Consider the following 20,101-nt stretch of genomic DNA (forward strand, 5'->3'; position numbering starts at 1 on the left):
AGAAAGGTCACTTACTGCACATTTTCAGGTCTTTTGTTTGGGCAGATCCACTTCAAAGGCACCAACAAAATATTTCCATTTCTATTTGTATTTATCAGTGATGCCAGCTGTTGCTTTATCATAAGCAAAAAGCTGTTAAAATAGTACTTAACTTATGGCAGTGCTGCCATAAGTAAAACCAGAGCTTATCATATGAGTGTTAATCAAGTGGAGAAGCACATAAAACATGGGAACCGACTAAGTGTAAAAACAATCTAACTGTGCATAAGAAAGTCTGAGAACCTATAATCATGTTAAGACCATCAGTTAAGGCCTGATTTGGTCCAACTGAGTACAAGATACAAAATATACCTACCTGGCCTAGACTCCTTGGAACAGGTTTTTTTTTTTTTTTTTTTTCATCAGATCTTTAAAACCGATCTATGAGTCAGATGAGTTAGATTCCCTTTGTGTTTTATCTACTATGTTTACAGGGTCACAATGACATTTTGAATTGTCAAAAGGCTGCCAGAGTTCCAGCACAGAAAGTTCCCCTCCTAGACTTACTCTGAGAAAAAGCAACAGAGAAGGGATGTGAAAGCAGCATTTTCCAGTCAAGCTCCTTTTTTAACTCAAACGTGGTCTTGCAGATCTTGTTGTCAGCTTGCAAGCTGGACAGGTAATCATTAAAGAGCTCCTTCCAGTTTCTGTGTTGTAGGCTCCTCCCTGGACACCTGGCTACAGGGCTCCCTGCAGCCTCTGCTTCCACACATCTGTCAGTCCCAAGCCTTTCCACATTGAAATATGCAGATAACACTTTTCAAAATGTGCCTGCCACTTTCACAGTTGCCAAGATTCATTCTTAGAAATTGGTGTTGGATTCTCCAGCATTGGTACAGATTAATCCCTTGACTTCCATCCAGGCATTGGAGGCTGGGAATAGGGAATTCTGTTTATCAGATTTTGACTTCCAACGAGTATTTGTCTTATACCTGAATAGGATTGATCCACAGTGCACACGGACCAGACATTTGGTCAGTCTCCTGCTAGTTCTTTGCTATTTTCTCTAGCATTGCCCACACCTTTCCCCCAAACCCTGAAAAATCTTAGGCAGTCATGTGAGCAAGTCAGAAAAAATTAGAGAAATTGCTCTCCCCTTTTTCTTTTTCTCCAAGGATATGTAAATGTTATGCTTTGAATCTTAGGTTTTCTTGTTACAAGCAATGTCTTCTCTCCCCACTTCCATTCAAGTTGAGAGCAGCATGGGACCCAGTGACCAAATGGGTGCCAGACGTTTAAATTCAGGTTAATAGTCCATAATCCTCAAATAGATCCTGTATGAGTCCTCAATCCACTCCCTCCAATGAATTGTGGCACATGTCATTTCTAGTGCCACAATGTCACATCTATTAAATGCCACTTAAACACAATACAAACGGGCCGAATTGGTTTCCTTCTTTGCTTATAATTTTTGGAGAATGACTTGTCTGTAGTTTATTCCAGAGGGAATAGATGGCTGTTGGACATGAGTTGAGGGGAATTCCTGAGGGCAAAGGGCAGAAAGGGGCCTTCGGGCTAGCTGAGGCACAGCTGGAGGACCCCAGAGCTGCGGATCTCAGCGCATGGGCTGAAGTGTGTTTGCTGGACTCCCTGCCAGCTCCCGATCCCGGCTCCGGAGGTCGCCCACGATTCCACCACGACGGAAAGACGCGGGCTCTGGACAGCCGGCACCGCCCGTCTCCTGGCCTTTCCCCTGATTCCTACATAGCGGGTTTCTGGGCGGGGCTGGTGGGACAGCCTGGGGCCAGGGTGCACCGCGTGGCGGGACTGCCCGCCTCCCTCAGCCTTCGGCAAAGCTCCCTGCCTCACTCGTTCAGCGCCCCAGACTCGGGACACCCAGGCCTGCTCCTTCTCCCCAGTGTCGGAGGCCGGGCCGCGTACGCTCCGCGGGCAGGAGGCCTGCCCCGCTGCGGCCCCGCCCCTCCGCCGCGGCCCCGCCTCTCCACCGCGGCCCCGCCCCTCCGCCGCGGCCCGGCCCCGCCCCCTCCGCTGCATCCCCGCCGCGGCCCCGCCCCCTCCGCCGCAGCCCCGCCCTCCGGCCCGGCCCCGCCCTTCCGCCGCGGCCCCGCCCCCGGACGGCCCCGCCCCCTCCGCTGCATCCCCGCCGCGGCCCCGCCCCGGCGGCACAGCCCCGCCCCCGGCTCCGCCTTCAGGCCCGGCTCCCGCCCAGTTTCGGGGCCGCCTCTAGGTCAGCCCCGCCCCCGGCCCCGCCCCGACCGGAAGAAGCGCCGGCACCCGGCGCTTATAGGGCTGGGCATGGGGGTGCCACCACCGCCTAGTCAGCTCTGCGTCCGCTGAAGTCCTGCCGCCGCGGCGCTGTCGTCGCGGCGCCCCCGCCCCGTCCTCAGCCCGCCCGCCCGCACCGCCCCCCGCAGCCGGCCGGCCGGGCCGGGAGCCAGGCCCAAGTCCTCGCCATGCCGGCCCGGCTGCTGCTGGCGCTGCTGGCGCTGCTGCTGCCCGGCCCCGGGGTGAGTGACCGGAGGAGCGCGGGGTGGGGGACCGCGCGGGGACTGGGGTCCAGCCGGGAGCTCGGTGGCGGTGGCGGCCCGAGGCCCCGCGCGCCCCAGCCGAGGCTCGGGCGGGGAGCGAGCCCCTCCGGGCCGGCCTGGCCGCCGCGCACGCCTCCCGAGGGGCCTCGCCGGCCAGCGCGGCTGTCACGGGCTGCGTCTCCCGCGGCCCCGGGCGCTCCCGCACAACTTCGGGGCCTCTGGAAGGCCCGGGGCGCTTGGGAGGCCGCCCCACCTGCCGGACCCTTCCCGCAGGTGGGCGCGGGCACTGCCTGGCGTGGCGCCGGGGCAAGGACGGAAAAGGGCCCCTGTAATCGGGGGGAAGGGAATGTCTTGCGTTTATAATCCTTGTTTGAACTTTTGAAAATGCGAGAACTTTGGGAAACGAATGCAGCTGGGAGCGGGCCAGCGTTTTTACCTGCGAGGTTGGTTCTGCTTACCTGCCTTGCAGGTTTCTAAGGACTCGGAGGCAAGGGGCTTCCTTTTGTGCACCACGACTTCGCTAAGCAAGTTAAGCTGTGGGAATTACGCTCCTTTTAAGATCCCATGTGGGACAGCGGTGGAGCCGCTTCAAAACTTGAAATGAAAGACGGTCTCCTCTTGTAGAGCTCTGTGGAGCCGTCTGGAAACCTCTTTTCATCTTTTCCTGGAGAGAAGCGCCTGGATTACATTGATTTAACTATTTAAGGCCTCTACTCAGCCTGTGGATATGGGCTCCGTGTCTCGGGAGGACATTTTGTGGACAGAGTTGCCTCTTTTCCTTCTAGTTGAAAGAACCTAAATTAGTGGTTTTTAAAAAACGCATTGTTCAGGATGTGGGTATGGTACATCGGTTCAGGTTCTGTTTAATGACTTCCACACTGTACCCTTTAATATGGTATATCGTGTACCCGGTGTGTCCAGGTGGAGAACTGACACGTGTGTACCTGAGTACCACACTGTGAAGTCTTCGGAGGTTATGCACTTTTGGTAAATAATAGTCCATGCTCTCGGAGTAACAAGAATTTGGAAACAGATGAAGATATAAGATCACCTTTTTCAAATTTAGGATGGGGGTTAGAGAAAGACTTGTACACACTTCACAGTAAAACTCATGTAAGTTAAGTTTTTCTTTTTTTAAAGATTTTATTTATTTGAGAAAGAAGGAAATATGGGGGGGGGCCGCTATGAGGGAGAAGTAGACTCCCCGCTGAGCACAGAGCCCCACAGGGTTTCATCCCAGGACCCTGGGATCATAACCTGAGCACAAGGCAGATGCTAAACCAACTGAGCCACTCAGGCACCCCAAGTTTTATCTCTAATTAAAAAAAATTCCACTTTCATAACTAGGGTCACACTTTGAACTTGAACACTTCGCTTCACCTTGGATTGGTTAACTGTTGCTTGGCAGCTGTTCATAAATAAGAATATAAACAGAAGGACCAAACAAATGTTATGGAAATTGATCATTTTGTATCAGGGCCTAAGTATATATATGGTCTTCGCCACATTTTTCCGTGGGTTGTTCTTTCACAGGATTCTAGTATTTTAGTTATTGAGTAACTTAGAGCCAAAAATAACTATTTAGCTTTATTTGGGACTATAGTTTCAGTTTGTGTAAATATTTCCAAATTGTATTTAGAAATCCAAACTTCTCAAAGTTCATAGTAAAATATTCCAAACCCTTATCAAAAAATTACATTTTCACGTAACTGCTTTGTAAGTAAAATGTTAGAATTTCACTCTTAGAATTATCTACCAGCAAAAATTTTGATCCTCAAACATAGAACTATTATATTCTAAGTGGAATCCATTGCAGAGTTTGCAGTTAAACTAGGCAGCAGTGATGTCCTGCAGAACATATTGGGTATAAAATTGGACAAACCTGAGTTCAAACCGGTCGCTTGCTAGCTGTGCCCTCAGACAAGTTATTTTACTTCTCAGAGAGTCTGTTTTCTGTTATGTGAAGTGAGGATCACTAGCACATGTGAAAGCACCTTGCATATCATAGGTAGTAAATATAAACCCCGTCCCTGTTTTTTTTACTGTCCATTTAAAAAAAAATTATACTGTGCCTCAGCAAGAAATTTTTCAATGCTTTTTTAAGTTTTAAATCTATTTTAAGTAATTTCTATACCCAATATGGAGCTTGAACTCATGACCCTGAGACCAAGAGTCACATGCTCTTCTGACTGAGCCAGCCAGGTGCCCCAGTGCTGTTTCTTTTTGATTGATGAAATAACTAGTGCGTTGGAAGCAATACTGTGATTTTCTTTCAAGAGTGTGTGTCTGATTGAGCCAGACATTGACTCATCATAGGCTGAGACTCTAGGCTATCATATCCAAAATGCAGTAACATCAGTGTTACTAACTTCAGGCTGTCTCTTGTTAATCCAAATTGTGCTTATTTAGAGTCTTTTCCCTCCTTCCTAGACCTGGATCTTGTACCTAACGTTGGTGTGCGTTACATCATCGCTGTCACAGTCCTTACTTAATGGTGTTTATGTGCCATTTCTGCCAAGTACCAGAGAGATCTGTAGTACGTGAGGCAAAATACTTTCTTCAACTATAATATATACAGTTTCTTTTAATAACCAGTGTTTCAGTTTTAGAGGAGAATAAACAATGTCACCAAGAACTGAGGACCATGTATATATAAAAACACACTGAGGATACCATCTGGGATGCAAGTCTTAACTAGGAATGTCCTTGCTTATCATTTGCTCTGATAGTTATCACCTGCATGAATTATCCTAGTAGGAGTTATCAAGTATTTATGCTGACGCCGTGAGGAGAATGTTTCCTCAAGCTCAGATCAGGGCTGCTCATCATGAAATTGGACTGTAGTTGTGCACGTGTGTGTTTTTTGTTTCATTAACCTGCCTGCCAGTTGGGCTTTCCACAGTAGTTTAGCTTCTCAGAGCACAAGAGAAAATGTGTATGAGAGTTCCTCTTGAGAGAGTTCAATAGTAGACTGTATTCCTAAATGTAAAACCAGTGAGCTACGTAAAGATTTCTTGCCTGGACAGAGTAGCGCCGCCTGCGTGGTCCTGGGGTAAACCCGTTCTTTGCCTGCTTCAGATTTTGACTCCGTTTTTCAGATTGAGGAATCTTTGGATAATGATTTCATTTTCGCTGGAAACCTCTCTGGTTTGGGGATCCAAAGTAATCTTTAGGTTCAATATTGTCTATGTTTTATAATGGTCAAATGGTCTCCCTAAAGAGATGATATAGACGAGAAAAATGTAATGTATCATTTTAATGGATTCCGTTTTTATTATGCACAAATAACTAGGGGCCTGTAACCTAGCAATATGATTAGAGTGTGATGCTGGCTTAAAAAAAATAGGGACAGTGAATCATAGTTTGTGAATAATAAACATGCTGGTTGGCTGTATTTCCCAGGGGTTGGGGATTTTTTTTTTTCTTTTCTATCTCTATCTTTACCTATATACCCGGTTTGGTTTCGGACTTGTCTGCCTCAGAGCAACACAGTCTTAGTGATATTCAAATCAGTGCAACAGACCAGATTGGGAAAAGTAGAATTTTTAAAAGTAATCATAAACTCCCTGCTTCCATTCTTTTTTTTTTTTTAATTTATTTTTAGTCTCTACATCTCTTTTTTTTTTTTTTTTTTTTAAGTTAGCTCTATGCCCAGAGTGGGGCTTGAACTCACGACCCTGAGATCAAGAGTCACATGCAATATCTATTGACTGAGCCAGCCAGGCGCCCCTCTACATCACTTCTGATTATCATGTGATCTTTGTTCACACAAAGCAAATACAACAGTGTAAAAATATGTGTTCTACATTTATGTTTAGTTTCACAGAAGTTTTCTATAACTGTTAGGAAATTTTCTGAGTATGTTATTGCATTTGTCACTAGCACCTTATTAAATCATCCCTTGCCAAAAGCATTTGAGCCTTCTGTGCCCAGCTTGAGGTTGGCAACTATAGTCATACTGACCAGGATTGATATGGTAATAAACATGCTTTGCCTAGTGACCACCTTTCTGAGGTCCTATGGGTTGTTTCCAGTTTTCCCATTATTATAAGGAAAGGTTGTTTCCCTTTCTTTAAATCTTTAGTGTGTGTGTTGCTTTCTGTGGTAACATGGGAAGATTTTTTTAAAGTATGGAATGCTTCACATATTTGTTTGTCATCCTTGCACAGGGGCCACACTAAAATCATTCCAATTTTAGTGTATGTGCTGCTGAAGTGAGCACAACATGGGAAATTTTTAAAAAATCCCTCAAAGTAATCATATTTTTAATAGAAATGTAAAAAATCATAAATAAGTCTAAATTAACCAAACCTATAATCATAGTATCCAAGCATTACCTATGCTAACATTTTAAAGAGCTTTATTGACCTATAATTCACATATCCTACAGTTCACCTATTTAAAGTGTATAATTCAGTGGTTTTTAGTATATTTACAGAACTGTGCAACCATCACCATAGTCAATTTTATAATATTTTCATCATTTCCAAAAGAAACTTTACCCATTAGCTGTCACTTCCTATTTCCCACTCACTTCCCAGCCCCTGGCAACCAGGAATCGACTTTCTATAGATTTGTCCTGGACATTTCATAAAAACAGAATCATACTGCATATGTCTTTTGTAACTGGCTTCTTTCACTAAGCATAATGTTTTCAAGGTTTATCCATGTTGTATTGATGTTCTTTTTTTATTGCTGAATATTCAATTATATGGATATACCACGTTGTGTTTGTCCATTCTTAAGTTGATGGACATGGGGGTTGTTTCCCCCTTTTGGCTATTATGAATAATGCTGCTATGAACATTTATGTCCAGATTTTTTTAATGGCCATGTATTTTCATTTTTCTTGGGTATATACCTAGGCGTGAGATTTCTGGGTCATGTAACTATATTTAACCTTTTAAGGAATTGGCAAACGATTTACCAAAGCACCTGTGCTAATTGACATTCCCACCTGCAGTGTAAGAAGGTTCTAATTTTTCTACATCCTCACCAACACTTGATATTCTCTTTTTGACTGTAGTCAGCCTAGTGGGTGTGAAGTGGTAACTCATTATGGTTTTGATTTGCATTTCCTGGACGGCTGATCTAATATCTTGATATATATCCTTCTAGACATTTTCTTCTGTGCACATACTTGCATAGATATTTTTTTTTCTGGAGCATATCCTAGATCTTTCTGTGTCAATAAATTTAATTCTGCAACATTATACTCACTGCTGTATATTACTTCTCTGAATGGATATACTATGTTTTGTTTTGTTTTTTTTTTGGATCAACCAACCAACTTTGAGGCTGTTTTTAATTTTCATTACTATAAACAGTATGATGGGGTGCCTGGTGGCTCAGTTAAGCATCTGACTTGGGCTCAGGTCATGATCTTGGGGTCCTAGGACCGAGCCCCGTGTCAGCTCCCATTCACTGGGGATTCCACTTCTCCCTCTCCCTCTGTTCCTCCCCCTGCTCCTCATTCTCTCTCTCTCTCTCTCTCAAATAAAATCTTTTTTAAATCCCCGAAAAGCAATGTGATAAGCCCTCTTGTTGCTAAGTATATCTTAACTACCTAATTATTTCCTTGGAATAAATTCTCAGAACCAGAATTTGCTAATCTTATTTACTCTTGCCCTCTTCCCCAGACTCCAAGCAACATTGGAGGTTTTTAAAAGCACAAAACTACCCTTTAAATTGGTTTTATAGTAATCATTTTAAAGTAACCTGTTTTCTTTTAGCAGTGTGGATTTTAGGTCAAAGGAAAATGGAATGTTTAGATTTTGTTTTGTTTATATGCTGTAGATGTAAATAACCACAGCAGTCTCTTGATGACACCTTATATACCTAAAAGCTGCTGAGAAATGTTTTATTCTGATTTGTTAAGTAACTTGTTTGCAGAGTCCTTTGGTCTGCAGTGGTTTCAGATCAGCTTTCTAGCAGATGTGGCTCCCATGAACACCCTGAAATACCTCGGGATAATTCTGCGAGTTTGGTTTTGAGGGTAGCCAACCCTTTGCAGACGAGATTCTTTCTGTAGTTTGTCATGAGGCCATTTAAACTTCTGCCTCAAGCCTCTTAATAAATCAGGAGTTGGTGCATTGAATGTCCCTGGTGGAGGCCATAGTTCTTAAACCTATAGCTTGTCCATACAGCTGTGTTTCCTGGGAAGATTGCGGTACTATTTGATGATGGAGTAATGCCTTTAGTGGTGTTTTGTCTTTTCACAAATGTACCTAAACTTAATTCATTGCAAGAGAATGTTATGTCTTTCCAAATAATCGCCCCCTCGGGGGTCAGGGTTCGTGTCATACAAATCAGTTCAAAAACTTTTTTTTAAATTTTCCAGTATTTCATTTAGGAATTTACTTAACCGTTTTAGTCATTCAACTTTAAAACAAGGAACTCCAAAAAAGCAAACATATACTCTTTTTTGTTGTTGTTATTTTAAAAAGATTTATTTATTTATTAGAGAGAGAGAGAGAGAGACAGGCAGAGACACAGGCAGAGGGAGAAGCAGGCTCCATGCAGGAAGCCCAACGTGGGACTCGATCCCGTGTCTCCAGGATCACACCCCAGGCTGCAGGCGGTGCTAAACCGCTGCGCCATTGGGGCTGCCCCAAACATATACTCTTAAGCCAATGATCCTTACACAGTTGAAAACCTTTCCCAATTCCTTCTGGTGTTTGCTTGAATATAACTTCTACATGGTTCATGCTGAAATTTTAGTCAAAACTGTTCATCAGCTTGATTGCATAATTTATTGAGGACACTTGGATTTGATTTTGCTTGTTTTTAAAAACCAACTAAACATTTTCTATCACTTAGGGGATTCAAAAAGTATATTCTTTGAAGGGGATTTCCAGAAAACTCCAGAAGTATTGTGAGCAGTGGGAGCATATATGAGTAAATGGATAGTCCCTCAAGATAACTAGAGTCAGAGAAGGAGTTTTGTTGATCTAGCCCGATGGGTCTCAGTATTTTCCCCACCCCAAGTAAGGAATAGGATGATGTGCATCCATCAGTAACAGTGGGAGCTGATTAGAACCTTGGAGGGTGATATTTGGGGCCTATACCATGCCCTCCCCTCCCAAGTTGAACAATAGTTGCTCTGCTGTGTTCCCCAGAGCAGACAGATGAGGAAACTGAGGCCACAGAGGGCTGGTGACCTGTCCAAGGTCATACTTTGGTGGTGGAACTGAACTTTGAATCTAATCCTTCTGTTTCCCTTTGAAGAGCAGCTCCTACAGTGCTTATTTATGTTCTGGTGGGTTTGTTAGAACCCATCAGTTTACCCCAGTCACACTTTGAGCGGGTGACCGACCATATTGCAAGGAGAGATTGGCTTTACAGAGGATAGGGGAGAGAAGTAGACTTTCTTGGAAGCTCAGGAACATGCTCAGATAATGCTCTTGTTCCTCCCTTGAAAGTCATGGCCTCTAACCCTTTTATTCCAGTAGTAGAAAGATGCAGCTTTGAGCTAGAAACACTGCTTTCATCTGAGAGACTCTGTCAGCGAGAAAAACCATTTTCAACTCTGGAGTTAAGTCCAGTGATCGTGGGTAGAGTGGAGATTCAGAGGCCCTTCAAACAGGGTCATAGTTTAAGCTCATTTCTTTGCTTGTGTCTAATAATATCCAAGCAGGTGCATGTTTTTCGGTAAGATCTCGCCCAGAAATGTTTCTGAACTAGCAAAACTGAAAGTTCATGTCTTAGAAGGCTTTAACCAGAATTGCTCTTCCATGGTGCAGTCAGTCTTTGGTATTAAATCCTGAAAAGAGATAACCCTCTAGTCATCAGGTTGGGCCTGGGTTGTTCACATTTGCAGAGGCCCTTACCTCTCCAGCAGTTCTGGCACCAGGAAGTGGGTCTGTGGTGACAGGAGAGAGAGTGGCCTTGGCCTTGGACCACAATGGAGGGACGAAGATTAGGTTAGATGAGTCTCAGGAGAATGTAATGAGGGAGAGAGGGGGCTACCAGGAAGTGGGGGGCGGGGGAAGAGGGCTGTCACTTCTCTTGCTGGTTTGCCCTGGAAGGCAGGGACCCTGTCTTGCTTATCTGTATCCTCTGTGGCTTTCAGCATGGTGAGTTGGCCATACCCACTGTAGTGAGCACTCAGCAGATAATGATTGAATATTCCTTTTTGAAGCTGTTTAAGACCAATGAAACAAGGAGCTGTTTTATCATCAGGCATATGGGTTATGAATTTTTGTAGGGGGAGAGAAGGGGGATGGAAGATGTTGCTGTATCCTTTAATGGGATCTCATCAGTAGTGTTCTACAGAGTGAGGGAGGCTTCCAGGATACTTGATTGGGTGGGCATGAACCATAGTGTGTGAGATCCTCTTGATGGGCTCCTCACATCAGTAATGAGATTAATTTTTCCATTGCCAAACCCTGTATGATAAATGGTTTGTGATTATTCCAAGTCAGTTTCATTTTTCACTCAGCATGATGTTTCATTGTTAAAAAATGAACCTTGATCTAGGGCTGTCCTCTTATGTATTAAACATGATTTCCCTAGTTAGTAGACTAATTTATAATTATAATTCAAAATCACCCCTTTCTCCAGTGGATTATTTCCCCCCCTCTACTTCAGATGAGGGAGTAATTGTTTGTCTAGGCTGCAGAAGTGTTTGTCATGGAAACCAAATTTTTTCATACATTTTCTGAACAAATGGTGCTGTCAGAATTCCTAGAACCTGATATTGTCATTGATCTTCAGTTGGGTCATAGGAGTTCGTTGACCAAACTGAGTCAGATCTCTTTTCTCAAAGGAAATAGCCCATCAGGCCTGAGGGGCCTCTAGGAGTGAGAGAAACACCTGTCTGCAGGGCCACAGCTGCAGCTAGGAATGTGTTACTGGAGGCAGTGCCTCTCAGCCCAGGCTGAATTAGTCACCTAGAGTCACCTGGGGAGCTCTTTAAAAACCCTCTGTTGGGGTGCCACCTAAAGTGACTGAAGTCAGAATCTCAAGGAATGGAGCCTAGCTTTTTCTTCTCTCTCTCTCTCTCTCTCTCTCTCTTCCTCTCTCCCTCCCTCTTTCTTTCCTCCCTTCCCTCCTCCCTCCTCCAATCTATAATACATACTCAATTTCTGATGTAGTGTTAAAGTAATTCATCAGTTGTGTTTACCACCCAGTACTTATTATATCATGTGCCCTCCTTAATGCCCATTACCTAATTACCCCATCCCCCTCCAATGTTCCCTCCAGCAACCCTCTATAGTTAAGGCTCTCTCATGGTTTTTCTCCCTCTCTGATGACTTCCCATTCAGTTCTTTCTCCCTTACTCTATGATCCTCTGTGCTATTTCTTATATTCCATATATGAGTGAAACCATGTAAGTGTCTTTATCTGATTGACTTATTTCGCTCAGCATAATACTGTCCAGTTCCATCCATGACCATATAAATGGTTAAGTATTCATCCTTTCTAATGGCTGAGTAGTATTCTGTTGTTTGTGTGTATATACACACACACCCCACCCACATCTTTATCCATTCATCTGTCGACGGACATCTTGGCTCCTTCTGCAGTTTGGCTGTTGTGGATGTTGCTGCTATGAACGTTGGGGTGCAGGTACCCCTTTGTTTCACTATATTTGTATCTTTGGGGTAAATTCCTAGTAGTGCAATTGTTGGGTTGTAGGGTAGCTCTCAAGGAACCTCCATACTATTTTCCAGAGTGGCTGTACCAGCTTGCGTTCCCACGAACAGTGTAATGCAAAGGGTTCTCCTTTCTCCATGTCCTCGCCAACATTTGTTGTTTCCTGTCTTAATTTTACCCGTTCTGATTGGCGTGAGGTGGTATCTCATTGTGGTTTTAATTTGTATTTTCCTGATGCCAAATGCTGTGGAGCATTTTTTCATATGTCTGTTGGCCATTTGTATGTCTAATTTGGAGAAATGTCTGTTCATGTCTTCTGCCCATTTCTTAACTAGACATCTGGGACTTGAAAAAAAGTTTTTCAAGCCCCAGGGGACTCTAATGTGCTGTCAGGTAATTCCTGTACCTTAATCCTGGACAAGCAAATGTATCTCCATGTGCCTTGTCACATCAGAACACTGGACCAGACTGGAGACAGATTTGGCTCATTTTGTAGAGAAATTGGGATTGATATGTCCTGCTAGTTAGTGGCAGAACTAGTAATGGACAAGCTGGCATTGTACTTTTTCCAATATATTGTAGTACCCAACTTTTGAAGAACTGGTAATTCCAGAGAGAGATTTTTTTTCCTCTGAGTACTAACTACTGAAATTGCTTTTTAAGAAATCAGCTTTAACTTATAAACTGGCTTTGTATTAAATACACTTAGTCAATGAATTATAAGATATTTAGAATTGTTTAAAGTTCTACTTCATGCTTATCTAGTATTTTTGCCTTCTCCATATATTAAGAGGCCTAAGGAATCCGAACAATACTGGCTTCTAGGTTCCTTCACAGTACTTTCTCTGGATTTTAAGAGAACCTGCTAGGGCAGCCCCGGTGGCTCAGCGGTTTAGCGCTGCCTTCAGCCCAGGGCCTGATCCTGGAGACCTGGGATCGAGTCCCACGTCAGGCTTCCTGCAGGGAGCCTGCTTCTCCCTGTGTTCTGCGCCTCTCTCTCTCTCTCTCTCGTGAATAAATAAAATCTTTAAAAATAAATAAATAAAAATAACCTACTGGAGCCACAGTGAAGCAGCTAAGAGGAGTGGGTGTTGGAAGAAACTTGTGAAAGGAGTGGGTTCAATAAAGTACAAGAATGAAGCATATAAACAAAAAGGAACTTTCTTATCAGGGTGAGAATGTGGGTTGGAAGCAAACTGTGGGAGGGTATGGTTTGTGATACCTGCTTTCCCCTTCTCCTGGGAGGGCTGGGTATCTGGATTATTCATCAGCCCGCAGGAATTTTGCATCAGGTACGTTGAAGGGCCTGATTGTAGAATGCATGCAGGAGCTGGTGAGCCTGGTGTCTCAGCAACTGGACTGGCCTTGGTTGTTACCCTAGGAATTCAAATGGGTAGTTTAGAAACAAGCGGACCTCGCTTCTGAGTGTCACGTAGACTGGGCTTGACCAAATCTAAAGCCTGGCTGGATCAATGGTGACAAATGTCAGTAGGATTGGGAGGTCACTCTTTGATGACAGTGTCTACATGGGGCTGAGCATCTGACCTAACAGTTGGGTAAACTTCGGGATGAGGCTGTGTTTTCTGACCAAAAATCCCAGTTCTGTTCTCCTCAGGTAGTCGGATATGTGTAGCTTGTCATTTTAGCTCTTTTGAGATGTAGTTTGTAGGCACAGTCTTCTGTTTTCATGTGTGTTTTAACCCATACGATACACATCGTATTTTTTTCAATGAGTGGGAAGTGGGAGGTGAGGGTTTGGGTGCTTGCCAGCTAGGAGACTTTGGGCAGATGAGTTATTTCCTTTCTCTTTCTTCCTCTGTAAAATAAGGTATGAAACTAGAAAATCTAGGCCGGCCTTTTCCTAAATGTCTTTCCAAATTGGGAACACCATTTAGGTTAAAATGACCAGTCCCCCTGACACTGTACAGCTTCACATCCATTCTTACCTGAGTTGTCAAAGATAGGAAGGCTGCTTTGCTTTGGGCCTCCCAGCTTCCCTAGCTCCCAGATGTAGTAGATTCCATCAATTAATTCATTCACCTGTTTTATAGGATATATATTATAGGCCAACACGTTTGAGGTGCTGGGGGCACATTAATGAATAAAACAAGGGCATGTGCCCTCAGGAAACTTCTACTTTTTTTTTTTTTTTTAAACATTTATTGAGCATTTACCACATGCTAGTGCTATGCAGAGATCCAGACTCCAAACTCTCATGGAGCTTTTTTTTTTTTTATGATAGTCACAGAGAGAGAGAGAGAGAGAGAGAGAGAGAGAGAGAGAGGCAGAGACAGAAGCAGGCTCCATGCACCGGGAGCCCGACATGGGATTCGATCCCGGGTCTCCAGGATCGCGCCCTGGGCCAAAGGCAGGCACCAAACCGCTGCGCCACCCAGGGATCCCAGGAAACTTCTACTTAGTGGACAGAGTAAAGCCATAATAGCATGATAAATGCATAAATATGTTTGTGAGAAAGTGATAAAATTCTATGGAAAGAAAGAAAACCTAGAGCAGAGCGAGCAAGGGAGATGAGGGCCTGGGAGTTGCCACAACAATGGGCTGTGGGTTTTTTTTTTTTTTTTTTTAAGATTTTTTTTTTATTCATGGGAGACACACAGACCTACGCAGAGGGAGAAGCAGGTTTCTTGTGGGGAGCCTGATGCGGAACTCGATCCCAGGACCCTGGCTTGGATCATGACCTGAGCCAAAGCCAGACGCTCAACCACTGAGTCACCCAGGAACCCCTGTGGTTTCATTTGCTGTGGTTTCATTTGGTGTCTCTCACTATCCTGTAGTGCCCAGCCAGAGTGTGGGTCCTTCGCTAATCACTGTCCTCTCCTAGACAAGAGCCCTTCCCCTACTCTGAGTGGCATCATATCACACAGTGTTGGGGTTAATATATAGATTTATGCCTTAGTTTATTTCTCATCTCCTCTTCTGAAGGACTGGTATTGATAACTCACATATGTTTGAAAGCACTGAGCAAATATGAGGTATTGAGTGTAACTGTTGCCAATTTAATGACAAGAATAAGTTTAAAAATCTGTCAAGGAAATCTCAGAAACCTCTGCAATTCAGGGAACAGAGCCAGCAATTCTTTGATTTTTGTGATGGTTCTGGTCCCAAATATACATGTGGTATGTATATGTTTTTTACACACAAGATTAAACCATTTTTTTTCCCCATTGTAGAAGTATCTATAAGCTCTCCAGATAAATTTAAATACTTCAAGAAAGATGTAAAGCCAGGTTCAGGGAATCTCTGACTTCAAAGGCACCACCTTTCTCTGAGCAATACAGTGACCTTATCCTATAATTGTGTTAGGGTTCATTTTCCACTTGCTGTGGTCTGGTTTTGCAAAGCAGAAAACGGTTTCCTTTATGCATAGAGATTAAGAACAAGTTTATCTGTAGTTCTGCCACTCAGCTGACTGGGAACCAAACCACAGTTGCTTCGAAAACCAATCCCAAAGTCCTCTTGATCTGTTAGTTCAGTACTTGGAAATCTTAGGGCTTTTGGGGCCTGGGTAAAGTTCAATCACTTATCTGATTTGTGGTTTGGAGAAGACTGAGATCTCCCTTTCAGTTTAGGAGGTGGTTGGTTTTAGTATCTACAGCAAGAATGTGCGCATAGGAGTCACCCACTTCCTCCCACATAACATTAGTCGATTTCTATTGGTATTTCTTTTCCCCACCCTGAACCTTAAGTGAATCAGATTATTACTAATTTCCAATGTTGAAATATTTTAAGATAAGTGGAGACAGTGGGATGTTGAAAGACCAGGATTGGGAATGACTCTGCTTAAAAGCATCAAGACTTCTAAACTCTCTCAAATTCTTATGTGGGTTTTGGGCATGTTTTGATTGGTTGGGGCTAGAAGAATCTGCGGTAAAGCCTGAGGAGGGATGAAGGCCTGGTAAATCATGGATCATCCCATTTCTGAGCTAACAGGCAGATTCAACCCCGCCGTCTTTGTAGAATTGGAAACTGGTGCCCAGAGAGATTTAATGACTTGCCCAGAGCCCGCCCTTTATCACATACCCTTTATCCCATCCCTTTTCCTTTCAGTTTTGTTCAGCCAAAAGCATATGTTGAGCATGTCCCAGGCTCTTGAGGATACCTGAGGAAATTTGGGGTTTTTAACTTGGGGTTTTGAGAGCATGATTAACAGACTTTGGAGTTACACGAATGCAGGCTAGCCTGCAGGAGGAGAAGAAGGCCTGAGCAGGGAAGTAGGGGTTCAGAGTTGTAGGGAATTGGTCCAGGCGGGGCCTAGGCACACCGCCAGGTCTGCTGCCAGGAGGCATGCATGTGGACCCTGCCATCTTTTCCCTTGTGTTGTACTACTTTTCTGCCAGATGGTAAACTCCTTGAAGGCAGGAGTGTTATAGGCCTTGGAGCTCCAGTGCCTTATGTATGACACGACCCCTCTTTCTTTATAGCTGTGGGATAAGAGAGAGTCCAGCCTGGGGGTGGGGTTGAAATGAGTGAACTAGCCGGTATATGAGGCCCGGAAGAATCCAACAGGAAGAAGTGTGAAACAGGGAGTGCCTGGAAGAGATTGATAAATACTTCATATCCTTGCCAACTTGCCTGAGTAATCTGTGATTGTGAGCCGGTGACTTACCATTTTATAAGGTTAGTACCAAGTTTTTTGCCTGCAGTACAGAAATGGCCCTGGAACGGAGAGCAGGTACTGGGGAGATGGAACACCCAGAAGTTTAAAAAGACTTCAGAGGGAGCTTTCTGATCCCACGCATGGTGGCTGGCCAGAGAGATCCCTCAGGTGAGGGGCCTCATAACACAAGAGCCCTTGTTCTGGGGTTCGTTCTGTAGCCATATTTCACCACAACAGTGATTTATTAAACGTGCCCATGAAGTTTTGGTGTGTTATGCTCATACTCAGCTGTGAAACAGCTAAGAAACATAGTCTAACGTTAGTAAAAGTTAAAGCACCAGAGAAGACTCACCTGTGGTGTGAACACAGATTGTGTTTGGCATATCAAATATTTCACCTTAGGGGAGGGATTCCCCCCCCTTCCCCCCCGCCCCAAGATGTGCTTTACACCCATCACAATAGCCCACTCTCCTTTCTGTAAGCTGCAAGGGTAACAAATAAGCATGTGAAGAAGGTTCTGATTCTGTGGCCCACTCTGCATGAATGCACGCTTGGGCTTCTGTCTGCTTCCCCATTCTCCCTCTGCTTTCTCCAGCAGCTTGGGCCAACAGATCTTCAAACACAGTAAATTATCTGTAGTCCCAGGATCTTTGTAGAGACTGTTTCCTCTGTCCAGGCAATTCCTCCCTTCCTTCCCCTGCTTCCTATAGATCTTAATTCAAATGTCACTCTTTAAGGATAACCTCTTTTTTTTTTTTTTTCAGGTTTTATTTATTCATGAGAGACACAGAAAGAGGCAGAGACATAGGCAGAGGGAGAAGCAGGCTCCCTGCAGGGAGCCTGATGCAGGACTTGATCCTAGGACCCTGGGATCACAACCTGAGCCAAAGGCAGATGTTCAATCACTGAGCCACCCAGGGGTCCCTAGGAGAACCTTTGACACTGTGAGCCTGTGCACCCCCATCATGGGACCAGAGCAGCTTCTCCTAGGCTCTCAGGGTTCCCTGTATGTCTTTTTCATAGTACTCACTGCAGTTTGTCATTCTGTTTGCATGATTATTTGACTACTCTGGTCCCTTATTAGTCTATAAACTCCACTGGGGCAGGAATAGATCTGTTATTAGATCCTATTGCCTCATGTAGTTCTTAATGAGTTGTCATAATAATAACTGGCACTTACATGGTGCTCACTGTATACTAGGCACTGTTGTAAGAACTTTACATGTACTCACTCATTTAAACCTCCTAACAATGCTTTGAAGTAGATATTATTACCGTCCCCATCTTGTGGGTGAGAAAACTGAGGCGCAGTGAGCTAAGCGACTGCCCGGGATGGTTTGGCTCCAGAGTCTGCCCCTCTAGCAGCCACAGGGTACTGGCAGGCACTACAATGAAGCATAACAAATGGAAGTTGGACTATCAAGCATCATCAGAGAATGGGGGGTACCGTATGAATGAGTTTCCAGATAATTCACATTCAGTCCCTGAACTTGAAATGTACAGTTTGATGAAAACCTCTTCAGTAGTTCTATTCTTCCTGCTTAAACACCACCAAACAAACATATTTTAACCTTTTCATAATTATTTAGATTGTCAGCACCAGCCACTGTCTACTTGCTGTCTGCCCATGAGGGTAAATAGGGAGCAGTTGAGGCTAGAGAAAGAGTAGATAATCAGGTTTTTGAGTGTGTTTACTTTCTGATGGCATCTTTGGCTACCACCAATTTCTTTAATATAACGATCTTCCCTAATATTTACATAACTCTTGTCTTTGACATTCTTAACATTTATTTTGGTTTCTTAGCATTTAAAGAGATGTTGCCGAGGTGCCTGGGTGACTCAGTCCGTTAAGCGTCTGCTTTCAACTCAGGTCATGATCCCAGGGTCCTGGGATCAAGCCCAGCATCCCATCCGGCTCCTTGCTCAGCAGGGAGCCTGCTGCTTCTCCCTCTGCCTGCCTGCCGTTCCCTCTGCTTATTATGCTCACTCTGTCAAACAAATAAATAAAATCTTAAAAAAAAATTAGTTGCTGTTTCTCAGTTTTCTTTTTTTTTTTTTTTTGTTTCTCAGTTTTCAAAAGAGAAAACAGAGTTGGGAGCTTAGCCGCCTTGCCCCACAATGCGGATGCCCTCTCAGCCACTTTTCTGACCTGGAGAAATCAGCAGTAAGATAGGATGACCTCCAGATGAGGCAGAAGCCTGACCAGTATGAGGACTTTAAGAAGACAGGTCCCTGGGAAAATGGAGCCTGCTGGCAGCCGAGTGGACCACCATCCTCCCATCCCTGTGCCAGAGGGTCATTTGTCCTTTGTCTGGAGGGGAGTTCTCTTCTCCTTGGTGTCTGGAAGGGCTTCTTCCTTGACCCTAAAGGCTTGGTAACTCCCCATTGGTAATGCCTTGCTGCTTCTGTTCTCTGCCTACCCCTCAGGAAGCTGGAGAAAGCAGCCTTGTGGCACCTGGGCCAGTCCCCTTGCTTCGCCTATTTCTCAGCACTCAGATTTCATACCACAACTCTGTAGACTTGGTTGTGCCAACACAGTCTTCCAAGTAGTCTCTTTTGCATTCCTAGCTCTGTCCAGATGTGTGAGAATTGCAGAGGGAGGTGTACACTTGCCTCTCCAGGAAGCCTAGAACATAGAAACCTGTGCTGCAATTCTGGAAATCTGGTGGCATAAGATTTTTTTTTCCACATGAAAAAGTCAATATTCAGATCTGCATTTCCTTCCTTTTTTGTGAGCCTCACATTCCTGCTAAGTGCAGCACTCATGGCTTACTATGTGAAGCTCGTCAGTATGTTTGGTCATTAAAATGGTTCTCGCTGTTCAAAGGAGTTGTCCTGTGCTAATCAGTAATGTGTGTTTCCTTGGCACTGGCATTAAAAGAATGACTCGTTTCATCAAAGGAATTGGCAGTGGCTACAGTATCCTCCTCATCATCATCATCAAAGAGCATTTTTTTTTTTTAAACCATTGGAACTGGGCTGGATAAATGTCTGTTGCAGGAATTTTTTATGGTGGTCAAGGCTATGACCTTTAACTTTTTCTGGTGTTATTCCCACCCACTTGGATCTCCAGTGGGATCTCAGGAATTTTTATCCAGAACATTTTTTAAAGACCCCACCCTGTATAATTTGCAGTGCCTTTTGGTATATTGGGTGTCTATATAGAATCCACAAATTACATTTTGGTCTCCTCCTAAAGCTCTGCCCCCATATCGGAGCAGGGTACTTGCGGATCTTCATCTGCCCCAGCAAAATTCAAGGAGGAGCTCCAGGCCTGAAGTAATTTAAGCTTATGGTTGTTAGAGAACCGTGATTTTAAAGTAGTGAAATTATAGTGTGGTGTAGTGGGCAAAGGACC

At 44.3% G+C, this 20,101-nt stretch overlaps 1 protein-coding gene, 1 long non-coding RNA gene and 1 pseudogene across 3 annotated transcripts in view; 2 read left to right on the forward strand and 1 right to left on the reverse strand.

Annotated features, from left to right (window-relative positions):
• Positions 1-2,337: 2,337 nt before the first annotated feature.
• The window catches only part of ERN1 (endoplasmic reticulum to nucleus signaling 1), a 78,251-nt gene continuing 60,487 nt past the window's right edge, over positions 2,338-20,101 (forward strand). The window contains exon 1 of one of the 2 annotated variants that reach the window (XM_072781147.1): positions 2,338-2,507. Coding sequence is in view for 1 of the 2 variants with exons in the window: in XM_072781144.1 (XP_072637245.1) it covers positions 2,454-2,507 (54 nt within the window). In the remaining variant the exon portion in view is untranslated. The remainder of the gene's footprint in view (positions 2,508-20,101) is intronic. The other variant, XM_072781144.1, reaches the window with a different exon arrangement.
• LOC140606977 (uncharacterized) lies at positions 2,713-19,569 on the forward strand. The gene is made up of 2 exons (XR_012009169.1): positions 2,713-3,641; positions 18,814-19,569. It is a non-coding gene; the product is annotated as an uncharacterized lncRNA (long non-coding RNA).
• On the reverse strand, positions 6,653-6,750 carry LOC140607622 (U6 spliceosomal RNA; annotated as a pseudogene).

Source organism: Canis lupus, chromosome 16, assembly GCF_048164855.1.
Source record: "Canis lupus baileyi chromosome 16, mCanLup2.hap1, whole genome shotgun sequence".
NCBI classification, from domain to species: Eukaryota; Metazoa; Chordata; class Mammalia; order Carnivora; family Canidae; genus Canis; species Canis lupus.